Source organism: Vigna angularis, chromosome 9, assembly GCF_016808095.1.
Source record: "Vigna angularis cultivar LongXiaoDou No.4 chromosome 9, ASM1680809v1, whole genome shotgun sequence".
Taxonomy (NCBI): domain Eukaryota; kingdom Viridiplantae; phylum Streptophyta; class Magnoliopsida; order Fabales; family Fabaceae; genus Vigna; species Vigna angularis.
The window spans coordinates 13,541,061-13,553,322 of NC_068978.1; the positions used below are offsets into that span (position 1 = coordinate 13,541,061).

Below are 12,262 nucleotides of genomic sequence, written 5' to 3' on the forward strand. Positions count from 1 at the left end.
TAAAATGTATGTTGTGAACACTGCTTGTCCAGTTATTGTTGACCGTGAGTAGAAATTTTATTTTAAATTTGAGTTAAACGTCATTGAAAGTTTGCAAGATTATTTGAATAAACTTCTTTGCCATCCTAGTAAGTAGCACTGAGAGAGGATCAAGCATCTACTGTTTTTGTCAGTCAGCTCATCTATGCAGATCCTACATTCAGCAACTTTTATACTTACAAAAATAAGAAAAATATGATGACTTTTTTTCTTCTATAAATAGATTAATGATGAAAAATAGACACATGATAAGAAAATTAAGATAAAAAGCAATGATGAAAATAATTTTTTCTCTACATGCTACAATAAAAATTCATTAATGACTCTGTTATGTTAAAAAGAGATTGATTAGTTTCACAGACAAAGAACAAAACAAAAGAAGTGATAAAACTTGCTCTAGTTTTGCTTTATGATAAAATGTTCATGTCAGTTAATCCAAGGTGCATGCTTAGACTATTTTCTTTAACCCTTTATTTTTGTAATCTGAACACACATAATGATGAATTTTCCAAGTTGTGTCAAAAGCTAAGATACTCTCAGAAAGTATGCTGCAAACAAAAAGACTTGAGTTTTGTGCCACAAAAATTATCGTGCTGCATAGGAATTTATCACTCTCCAGACTTGCATAGATTTGAGGAATTGTTTCTTATGGAAAGAGATTCACTTCATCTTTTCTTTTATAAATATGAACTGTTTTTAGATCAGACCAAGATAAATTGGATTAGAATGTTTAGCCTTCTTTAATTACTTATGTGCAGGTTATAATCACGTGGAATGATTTTATAAGACCGATGTTGTTTGTCTGTTTTGGTTCATTTTCAATAGGTTTGTTAGATTTATAAGCACTCCAAAAGTTCTAGATAGGTTTGTGACAATAGAGAAGGAGATTGTGCAGATTGAAGAAGGGTCAATTTAGTCAAGTGAGAGGACCAATTTGGTCGCAGAAGCAGAAGGTATGAATACAAAATCTTATTTCCCCTATCATCATTTTTAATTAAACTTTCTTGTGCTAAGTTCTTATTTCTTTCAATAATTCTGCCGCTATTCAATTACAAAGGTCATTACTTTTTTCTTCTTTGAAAGTTCCGAATAGTATTAGATGCTAAACTAACATGATATAGCTTTATCTTTGGCTAATCTTTGGAAGGGTACAAAATTACTTTGATTTTTTGTACGATCTTCTGTAAGAAAGACTAACACATGAACCATTAGGCAGTATCATTATCCATTTCTCACCTGGTGTGTTTAGTTGAAAGATGAGTTGTATATATTTATAAATTTATTCTTAGTTTTATAGGACTTACATTAATGTTTCATAAAGTTCTATAGAAGAAAGACCTATTTAAAAATAATTTTCATTTATCTATGCAGCTGTATGCAATAGCTTTTAAATATGGACCACCTTAAGAGTAATCCTTTAACTTTGGTTGATGATCTTGCATCTGAAACTCCTGGTCCATCTGAGAGTGCTACCACCAATAAAAAAGAAGTCTCAAATGTTTGGAATTTTTTCACAAAAATAGGAAAAGATGAGGATGGCATTGAAAAGGTTGCATGTAAGTATTGTGGCAATAACTACAAAGTTGGAAAACATCCTGTTACTAAAAACAATTATGGAACTTCACATTTAAGTCGGCATGTCAATGCATGTAGAAGTATTGCAAACTTAGATGTGGATCTTTACCAAGAAGGAAAGTTTGGGATCCGAAAAATAAATCAAAAAATTCATCGGAAGTTACTTGCAAGAGCCATAATTAAACATAGTCTTCCTTATAATTTTGTCGAATATGAAGGAGTTAGAGAATGGATAAAATACATTAATCCTAATGTTGACATGAAATGTAGGAACACTACCGTTTCAGATGTGGAAAAGGAATACCTTGAACAGAAGGATAAAGTTAAGGAAATGATGTCTAGGATTCCTAATAGAATTTGTTTAACATCTGATGTTTGGACTGCAGTTACTTCTGAGGGATATATTTGCCTAACTGCACACTTTGTTGATGAAAATTGGAAATTAACAAGTAAGATTCTTAACTTTTGTCGAATGAAACCACCACATACAGGTGTTGAACTAGAAAGTGTTGTATTTGATTGCCTAAAGCAATGGGGTATTGATAAGAAAATTTTCTCAATTACCCTGGACAATGCTTCTGCCAATAATAATTTGCAAGACATTCTAAAAAGCCATCTTTGTGTTCATAGAAATTTATTATGTGATGGTGAGTTTTTCCATGTACGATGTTGTGCTCATACTCTTAATTTGATAGTTCAAGATGGTTTAAAGGTGATTGACAAAACAATCCATAATATTAGAGAGAGTATTAAGTATGTTAAATCATCAGATGGAAGAACTCTCAAATTCAAAGAATGTGTTAGTGATGTTGGCATAAATATGAGCATGGGTTTGAGATTAGATGTGACTACAAGATGGAATTCAACCTATTTAATGCTTGAAAGTGCAATCAAATATAAGGAAGCTTTTCAAATTCTCAAAGTGGTTGATAGAAATTATAAAAATTGTCCATCTTCTGAGGAATGGAATAGGGGAGAGAAAATATGTCAATTCTTAGAACCATTTTATGAGATTACAAACATGATGTCTGGTTCATCTTATCCCACTTCAAACTTGTATTTTATGCAAATTTGGAAAATTCAGCTTATCATTGAAGAGAATTTGTTGAATGAAGATGTTATCTTAAAGGATATGGCTATGAATATGAAAGAAAAGTTTCAAAAGTATTGGAAGGAGTATAGTATTGGGTTAGCTTTTGGAGCTATTCTTGATCCACGACTAAAGGTTGATTTTATAACATATTGTTATAAAAAATTGGATCCTCTAACCTATGCAGAGAAAACAAAGAAAGTGTTAGAGAAGTTCAAGAGGTTATTTAAAGAATATGTAAAGAATTTTTCTACCTCTAGTGTTTCTCTTTCCCAATCACCTACTGAATCCATCTTGATGTCTCAGTCCAATACTGAAGGGAAAAAGTTTAAGAGATCAAGGATTATTTCGGTAAGCATTTTATACCTAGTGTTCATTTTTTTTTCCAGTTTTTCTAGTTTTGTTTTGATAATTAATATGTAATGCATTGTAGGATTTTAAAATGTATCAAAATGAATCAAAATCTATCATTGGAAAGAACGAGATAGATGTTTATTTAGATGAACCAACAATAGATGATGATGAAGACAGTGAAGATTTTGATGTGCTCAAATATTGGAAGACTAATGAGAAAAAATTTTCCATATTGTCTATAATGGCTCGAGATTTGTTTAGTATTCCCATTACTACAGTGGCATCAGAGTCAGCTTTTAGCAAAGGTGGGCGTGTACTTTCGAAATATAGAAGCTCCATTCTTCCTGGGCACGTGCAAATGTTGATTTGTACTCAAAATTGGCTATATGGATTTTCTGAAAATCCTAGCGGTGAGTGTATATGTTATTATTTTTAAAATTACTTTACATTAAATTATTAATTATAGACTAGTTGTTTGATTGTATTTCAATTGCTTGTGATAGATGAAATTGTTGAAGATATTTTTGGTCATGAGAGAAGTGATGAGTCTAAACTTTTAGAAGATGTTGAAAGTCTTCAACATTGAATAAAAGATGTTTCATTTGGCTTTGTCTCAGGTACTTCCCTTTCACTCATTTCCTTTTCTCCATATTGTCACTGTTTTGGGCTTTCCAGAATCAATGGGTCACTCTATGATTAACTGCGTTTGATTGTTTTCGAAGTGAGAATGGTTTGGGCGGGTTTTGGCTCTAAGATATCCCAGCATTTGGTGTATTATTCAGATTCTATGGCTAATGCAAATATTTATATTTTATGATGCCCTCATAAAAATCTCTAAAGAAGTTGAAAATGCAAAAGAATAAAATTGAAAGTTTACTTGCATGGATGTGAATATTATTGTGGCGTTGCAGTGCACATATAATGGTACTTTATTGATTGAGTTTCTATTAGCTATTTTTAATAAACTACAATTCATCTATTATTGCATGATTTGGTTATTGTGATTACTTGCAGCGAAATCTACATGCAAGTTTTATTATAGATTTGATTTGCTTCATTTCTATACATGCAAAACTGTGATGGAGTGGAACAAACATCAGGCAAAGGTGAAAGTTTTATCTTTTGGTCAAAACAGGTTTAATCTTTTGGGCAAAGGTTTATCTTATAGAATAACAAATTACTATCTTAATTTTCTTAAAGTAGTTTTGTACATTATCCAATGTTTAACATTCATGATGATGCACTGTAATAAAAACGCTGCCATTATTGTATTTTGCTTAATTTTACTATTTTATTCTTATGTTTATATTTACTATTATTTTTGTGTTTGCAGCATTAAGGTTTTTTCAATGGGTTCTTTTGTTGGGTTGGTGATTCTTCTCCCTGTCAATTATGGTGTCCAGGAGGTTCAAAATGGAAGTTACTTTTCAATGAATTCTTTCACAGTATCTAATGTTAAAATAGGTTCAAATATGTGAGATTGTTTTAGAAGATTTTTTTCACAGTATCTTTCAATAATTTCATGTTTCTGTATATAAAATTTTGTAAAAAAGAAAACCCATGGGCTGGCCCTGACCCATAGGGCTTTAGGGGCTTTCAGCCCTGTGGGCTTTTTTAGTGAATGATTATTTTTGGCCCTGTGGGCTTTTTTGGCCCCAACCCATGTGGGCTAGGGCCAAATCTTATTAAAAGGGCTTACTTGACAGTTCTAACGGCAGGTTGAGTTTGAAAAAAATGTAATTTTTTTATGCAGGTTAGTTTTCAACCCGGCTCACTTAGAACTCGGCTCATCCGAGTTAAATTGGTGGTGAGTTGAGAACTAATTTAATTTAATTATTTATTATTTTGTGTTTCAATATTATTAGTTAGCATTTTTTTATTATATTGTAGATGAGACAAAAAAAATATTATAGATTTATTTATTCAAGACTCTAATATTATAGATGGACAAATGATACAAAAATTATTAATATTAAAAACTTATTTATTCGCCTTTTATGTTTGTTTTTGGATTGTATGACTTTCTTTTATTTTAAATTGTTTTTGGAGTTAGAGTGAAATTTATTTAGATTTGAATTAAAAAATATAATTTGTTATCAACCTGTTTAACCCACCAATCAGTGATGGGTCAGGCCGGGTTCAAATTTTTTTAGCTCGCTAATAAGTGAGTCGACTCTAATTCACTCACTAGTGACAATAAAAGTATAAACTCTAATTTTATATTATTATGTAAACCTGTTATAAATTGTTGGAAACATTATAGTGCCACCATACCATGCAAAAAATTATTATTAATTTAAAAGTAGACCATTTATTATTAATTATTAAGGTTTAATCCTTTTCAACATCCCTATTTATGTACGAATGTCTCAATTGGGTCCTCGTTTTTTAAAGTGTATCAAAATGGTCCCTAATTTTGAAAATTGATATCAATTGAGTCCTTTCCGTTAAGTTGGCTGGACGACGTTAAAAAAATTGATGAGTGGATGCTGAGATGACGAACGAATGCTGAGACATTCGTACATAAATAGGGATGTCGAAAAGGATTAAACCTAATTATTAATTCCCAATCTTTTGGTCATTTAAATGCGTTTTCACACGGCTCATCATATGAGGTTCTTTTAGGTACCCTCTTGTTTTGATCGCAATGTACAACGTCTTTGAACTAATATCTAGATATATTCCCCTTATCAAATGCCTGACGTTTTATTTATCAAATGTTTGATCTTTTTTATTTACTTTTGGAAATATTTGTGTATGAAATTTGAATTCACTGATGCTGTTTTACAGTCAACTGCAAATGGTATTCCTGATCTTTTAAAGAAAAATATCGTGATGTTCTAAACTCTGTTGATTACCTGCATTTTTTTGGTTTCTGAAAATTGCCAATGGATCAAGAACGTTTTTGGCGAAGTTCTTTATATATGTAATTTTTCAATTCTTACTGCGTTTAGATTGTCATATTATCTTGAATAATATATCGTGTGGGACAATTCGAAATGTGGAAGTGCAACTGTTACCATTTCTACTCAACCTGTAGTTACAACAACTTAATGATTCAGCATTTAAAACTTTTCTTTGGCTATTCAAGAACATTTGTCACAGCGGGTGGTTGTTATCTGTTGTATTTGAATTGATCAACTATGCTGGGTTAGCAGAGTTGTTTTGTGTTTGTGTTTTTCTAATGCTGATTTTTTTTCTTCTTCGTGATGTGTATTTTGCATAGACTTGCAATCTTATTTTACTCATTGCAGTGCTTTCTAGATTCCTGTTGATTCCAGCATTTTACTTCACAACAAAATATGGTGATGAGGGATGGATGATTATGCTTGTGTCTTTCTTGGGACTAACCAATGGTTATCTCAGTGTATGGGTATTTACCAATTATTGCATAAAATTTTTGTTTATCTGTTTTTGTATTTGTTTCTGGATCATAATTTTTTTTTCTCTACATAAAATTTGGTAAAAAAAAGGACCCATAGACTAGTTCTAACCCATATGGCTTTGAGAATATTTAGTCCTGTGGACTTTTTAAATAAGGAGCTTTTTTGGCCCCAACCTATGTGGACTAGGATTAAGTCCTATAATTGAGACTTATTTCACAGGTCTAATCATAATTGCTACACAAAACTTAAGATTAAATATCAGATAAAATAATCCTAAGACTAGACGATAATTACCATTAATTTCTAATACCTAAAAAGTATACTACCAATTTATAATGAAGTTGTTCAATAGACTTGTATATAATGATGCGTTATTGATAAAAGAAAATCTTTAACAAATATGATATATGTATTTCTTTTATAATACATATTTGAAACCCTAAATAAATGTCATTTTAGAAGAAATGTAGTATTATAATACCAAAAACAATATAATTTCGCATTAGTTTGGGTCTACATTCAATGTATAATAATATTCATATATTATTACTTATTACATTAATATATAACATTTAACTAAATTAATTCATTAAAAAATTAATAAACATGATTACACTAGTTTCAATGAAAAATTAAATGTTTTAGAAGAGATTTAGCATAAATTATGGATTGACAAAGTGAATTTAGTATCTAAAATGTAACATCCCAAATTTTCAATAGTATTAACAATATAGATAGATCACACATTAATAAAACTAGAAGAATACTCATGAGGAAAGTATATATAAAACTTTTACAGTTATCCAAGAGTAACCATAATAGTATAACATATATTAGAAGAGAATATAAAATGATATTCAACATAACTCTTTACAATTGAGTGTTAAAGTGTAGATAGAAGTTTATCAACGAAAAAAACCATACACAATTATAAACATATACACAACATCAGCAACTAAGAAGTCTAAGGTGTTAAACCTCAAGAATAAAAAACTATTAAGAGTTAAAATTGAAAGTGCAAGACGCTTACTTGAGTGGAGTTCCAAATGTTTCAAAATGTGCATATGAGCTTGTGGAAACTTAGAGATTCTCTACACAATAGCCACAACAACCACACAAAGCCCAAACTTAGTGAATGGAATGAAGCAAAGAGGAGATGGTGATTTTTGGAGAAAAGACGAAAGGGGAAAGTAGTAGGGAACCCTAATCAAGGCTTTTTGGTGGCTGGAAAATGGAGGAATGAGAAGCGAGGGAGAAAACGTGCACTTTAAGGTTAAAAAGGGTGAAATGAGCCTAATGACGCTGAGCTTTAAAAGCCCAAAAAACCAAACAGCGTCGCTGGCGCTCAGCGCCCTTTTGAGGGGCGCTCAACGCGACGCGTTACTTTTTCTCCCCTCTTTTCTTGCTTTTGCTAAGTGTTTTTAGGTATGATCTCTCAGTTTCAACCCTTGATTTTTCAAATTTTTGGCTCTTTCAATGCTTTCCCACTCAAGCATAACATCTCACACTTAAAATAATTAAACTCATGATGCACATTAAACCATAAATCCACAAACACATCCCTAAAACTAAAACATATCAAACAAAACCAAATTAAAAGTTCTCAAAAATACTAGGTTGCCTCCCAGTAAGCGCTTGTTTAACATCACGAGCCTAACACCATAATGTTCAGTTTGAAACTTTTAAGTTGATGTTCCTTTTGCTTTCATCACACCAACTTGTTTTTAACAACTTCCTGTCATGTCCTCTCCTATGCACTTCCATCAACTTCTAACACTCATAAATGTAAATCTACACTATAACCAACATGTTTATATGCATATAACTCAATCTAAACAAGTTTTAAATCATTCTACCATGAAATTCCCATCAAATTTCAACTCATTTATGGACTTTATGGACCAAATTCAAATATACCAATTCTTACTCTTGACAAAGTAATTTAGGGGTATGAACAAGTTCAGATGCACTCAAAAGCAAACCCCCAAACTCTCCATTTTACCTAAAAACAAAATTATTATTTTAGTAAGTTTAATAATCTTTTTTCTTTTACAATGATTTTTTTAAAATGAGTTATTACAAAAATTGTTATAATTAATTTTGTAAAAGTTTTATATTTATAACATCAAAAGAATTTCCTTTTAAATCTACACATGTCCTTATTATTTTATCTTTTAAATAATTATTTTCTTTAAATTAAAATAATTATTTATGGTAAAAAAATTTACTTACAAATAAATAAGAACTATTTATCATTATCTATATCTTGTTATTGATATCTAGAATTTTCTCTTTCGGTGTATAATCTATTTTTAATTTTATTCTTTTAATAACTGGTTTCTTAATTTTAAATAATTATTAAAATATCATTTTTGATATTTCACATCCTCCTATTTTTCTTTTGGCACCCCTGCCTGCACCATCTAAAATCCCCCATCTCAAAAAAGTGTCATGTGTCCTACCTTCTCTCTCTCCTAACCTACTCTCTCACACCACTCACCGCAAGCTCGCTGCTATTGGAGCTCTCATCTCCTCGCTGCCCTGCGACGTCGGAACCTTAGGCCGCCGCTGCCATTTCCGATGAGACGTAATCACATGATATCCGTCCTGTTCTCTCTCATGTTTTTCTGTGTGTGCGTATCATCCTCTCTCCCTCTTTCTCTGTATCGTTTCTTTCTCGATTTGGATACGTTCTGAGGGTGATTGGTTGTCTTCTAATGGTTGTTGAAACCAAATGGAGATGGTGAAGCTGATAATTCCTCAGGACTATTCGCATCATTCCCGATTGGAAATTTGTGTTTAATTGTTTGAGATGATTGTGTAATTTGTTAGATTTTTTGATGATTTATTCGATTGTGAAATTCGTTTGTTTTATTTGGTGATTTGAGTTGCTACCGAGTGATGTTGAAGAGGTTGAGTTGGGGTGGGGTTTATCTACACCGGTTATTTAAAATATGATTGTTATGTCCTGCAACCTAATTGGTGAGTTTATGCTGTCTTTGAGTGTTTAAAGAGGCCTATTTTGTCTAATGCGGAAAAGGCAATTTGTCTTAAGTTTACAGCTAAGTTTGATGCTTATGGTTTTTGGGTCATCATTAAGGAAATTATTTTATTTATTTTCATACATTGGTTTATACAATTTGTAAATATAGATTCATAAATATGATATAGTCTTATTCCTAATTAGGATTTGATGTTTATCTGTGTCAGGTGCATAAATCATTCTGATTATGGAAGATTCTGACCAACCTGCCAAGTCAACTGAAAACCAGCAAACTGAACAAGGTATGTCCGATTATTTTATCTATAATTTGTTAAAATCTGCCTCTGCATTGGACCCAAATGTCCAATCTTGTTTGCTTTTTGTTCTCTTGATCAGAGTTTGTTAGTTGTTACAAGTACTCTATCGTATTATTTGATGTTTTATTTTCTTTCAGTTTGTAGTTTTTTCAGAAAACCGATAAATAAAAAGAATATAAGGAAGCGGACTATTGATGATGAAGACAATGAGGAGGACTCAAACAAAGAAACTTCTGTGTTGCATGTTCAAAAGAAAACCTTAAAGCCTGACAATAAGTTGTTCTTTTCCACTGGCTCGTCAAAAAGTTCTGTATCTGCTGAACCAAGTGAAGAGTCAGGAAAACCAGTCTTTCAATTTGAGTCTTCAAAAGAGATTCAAGTTCAACACGATAGCAAAGCAACAGCAACTCTAGAGACTGAGACTGAGTTTTCGAAAGATGCTCGTGCCATCCGTGAAAGAGCTCTCAAGCAAGCATCAGAGAGTCTAAAAGGGAAAAGTGAAAGGCCTGAGGATGAAAAATTATATAAGGGGATGAACAGTTACAAGGACTACAAGGCTGGCTTTCGTAGAGAACAAACAATTGCTAGTGAAAAAGCTGGTGGAGCACATGGTCCTCTGAGAGCTTCAGCGCATATAAGAGTTTCAGCAAGGTTTGATTATCAGCCTGACATATGTAAGGACTATAAAGAAACTGGTTACTGTGGATATGGCGATTCATGTAAGTTTATGCATGATCGAGGGGATTACAAGTCTGGTTGGCAGTTGGAGAAGGAATGGGAAGAAGCTGAGAAAGCAAGGAAGATGAGATTGGCTGCAGGTGAAGACGCAGACGAGGAGGAGGGTGCTAACTTGAATGATGAAGATGACGAGGATTCGTTACCTTTTGCATGTTTCATCTGTAGAAACCCCTTTGCGGATCCTGTTGTAACCAAATGCAAGCACTACTTCTGCGAGCATTGTGCATTGAAGGTATAATAGATTTATAGTTATTTAATGTTGTGCATGTGTATCTGATTAAATATTTATAATTAAGATTTTATGTCTAACTTTCTGTTTGTTTTTATTTACAGCACCATGCAAAGAATAAGAAGTGTTTTGTCTGCAACCAGCCAACACTTGGCATTTTTAATGTTGCTCACGAGATACGCAGGAAGATGGCCGAGGATAAATAAATATTAGTGATTAGCCTTAGATGAAATTTGTGTAAAGGGTACTCTTATTTCTTTAATTTTAAAGCCATTATTAGATTTAGAATCTGCTTTGAAATGGGACGACTTTGGAATTCTTTTTGCAGTCCCATAATTTTCATGTAAACTTTATGGAGTGGTTAAATGACACCAATACACTTAATATAATATATATTTAGCTTAATTAAGTTTAATAAATTTTTAAATTTTCAATTGAATTTTGATTATATTTTTATGATCTATCAAGTACTAAAAGAAATTTGGTAATGCCATTTGGTAGTCAATGAGAAAATTGCTTGCACCATTTAAATATTTTATTGCACCATATCGAAATATATTTTGACTGAGTCCAGAGTTCAATTTATCATACATTGTGCACATACATTTTGGATAAAGTAATAAAATGTTTACACCTTATCAACTATTTCTTCCATTTGAACTTAATTTAAATATATTGACAATGTAAAATATTTTATATACTCTACCATTGACATATACTGTGATGTTTTCAAATGGGTTAAAAACAGGAAAGATTTTTTCATCCTGACCTAATTTCATCAAGGCCCACGTGTTTGACCCAAATTAGATCCTAATATCAGCCCAGATTGTGTACAACAGAAAATAAGAAATCAAAAAAATTATTAGGGAAAAACCTTTTTTTTTTATCAGAGCCAGGTTTCGATCCTGGGACCTGTGGGTTATGGGCCCACCACGCTTCCGCTGCGCCACTCTGATTTGTTGATATTAACAAGCAAATTAAGTTGTAGTATATACTTTACTTATTTAATTTTTTGCATAACCATTAGTTCAGTTATTAGAATAAAATAAAAAAATAATTTATCACTTCTTTTAATATTTTTAGCTTTATACGTAGAACTTAAACTTAAACTTATATCCCTTCAAATTAAAATACTAGTCATCCTTTAATATTTTAATGTTATATATTATAAACATCAATATTATTTATTAAAACAGTACTTTTTATATTGTTACAAATCTTATATATCCAAATAATATTATTATCCATCGATATAAAAGTTAAATATATAAATAAGTTTTTGAAAGCATTCATATTTTTTTATTACTGAGAGTAGTTACTATTTTCCTCTTTTCCAACCATGAAATTTTGAATTTGTACTTTAGCTATAACAGAAAATGAGCTTTACTTTGAAGGTGTCTTATGTTAACGTATAAAGTGTCTTCTAAAATGGGAATTATTTTATAGAATTATAAAATGATAAAAGTATAAAATAACATGTGACATAACTAACTAAGGTGATAGATAGATAAGTTAAGCATATACATTTAGAATTATTTTTAAACTGAATTT

General features: G+C 31.3%; 1 protein-coding gene and 1 non-coding gene across 3 annotated transcripts; one reads left to right on the forward strand and one right to left on the reverse strand.

The window, feature by feature from the left end:
• The first annotated feature begins 8,876 nt into the window (after nucleotides 1–8,876).
• Nucleotides 8,877–11,150, forward strand: LOC108322758 (zinc finger CCCH domain-containing protein 1). Of its 2 annotated transcripts, none has more exons than XM_017554988.2 (4): nucleotides 8,877–9,077; nucleotides 9,655–9,729; nucleotides 9,882–10,714; nucleotides 10,816–11,150. In XM_017554988.2, the coding sequence occupies exons 2-4, from the start codon at nucleotides 9,675–9,677 to the stop codon at nucleotides 10,915–10,917; spliced, it is 990 nt and encodes a 329-aa protein (XP_017410477.2). In that variant the 5' UTR covers nucleotides 8,877–9,077; nucleotides 9,655–9,674; the 3' UTR covers nucleotides 10,918–11,150. The 2 variants fall into 2 exon arrangements, with proteins under 2 accessions (XP_017410477.2, XP_017410479.2); XM_017554990.2 differs by having other exon boundaries at nucleotides 8,878–9,031.
• A 445-nt stretch (nucleotides 11,151–11,595) lies between these two features.
• On the reverse strand, nucleotides 11,596–11,667 carry TRNAM-CAU (transfer RNA methionine (anticodon CAU)). Its single transcript has one exon. It is a non-coding gene; the product is annotated as a tRNA-Met (tRNA).
• Between the last annotated feature and the right edge of the window lie 595 nt (nucleotides 11,668–12,262).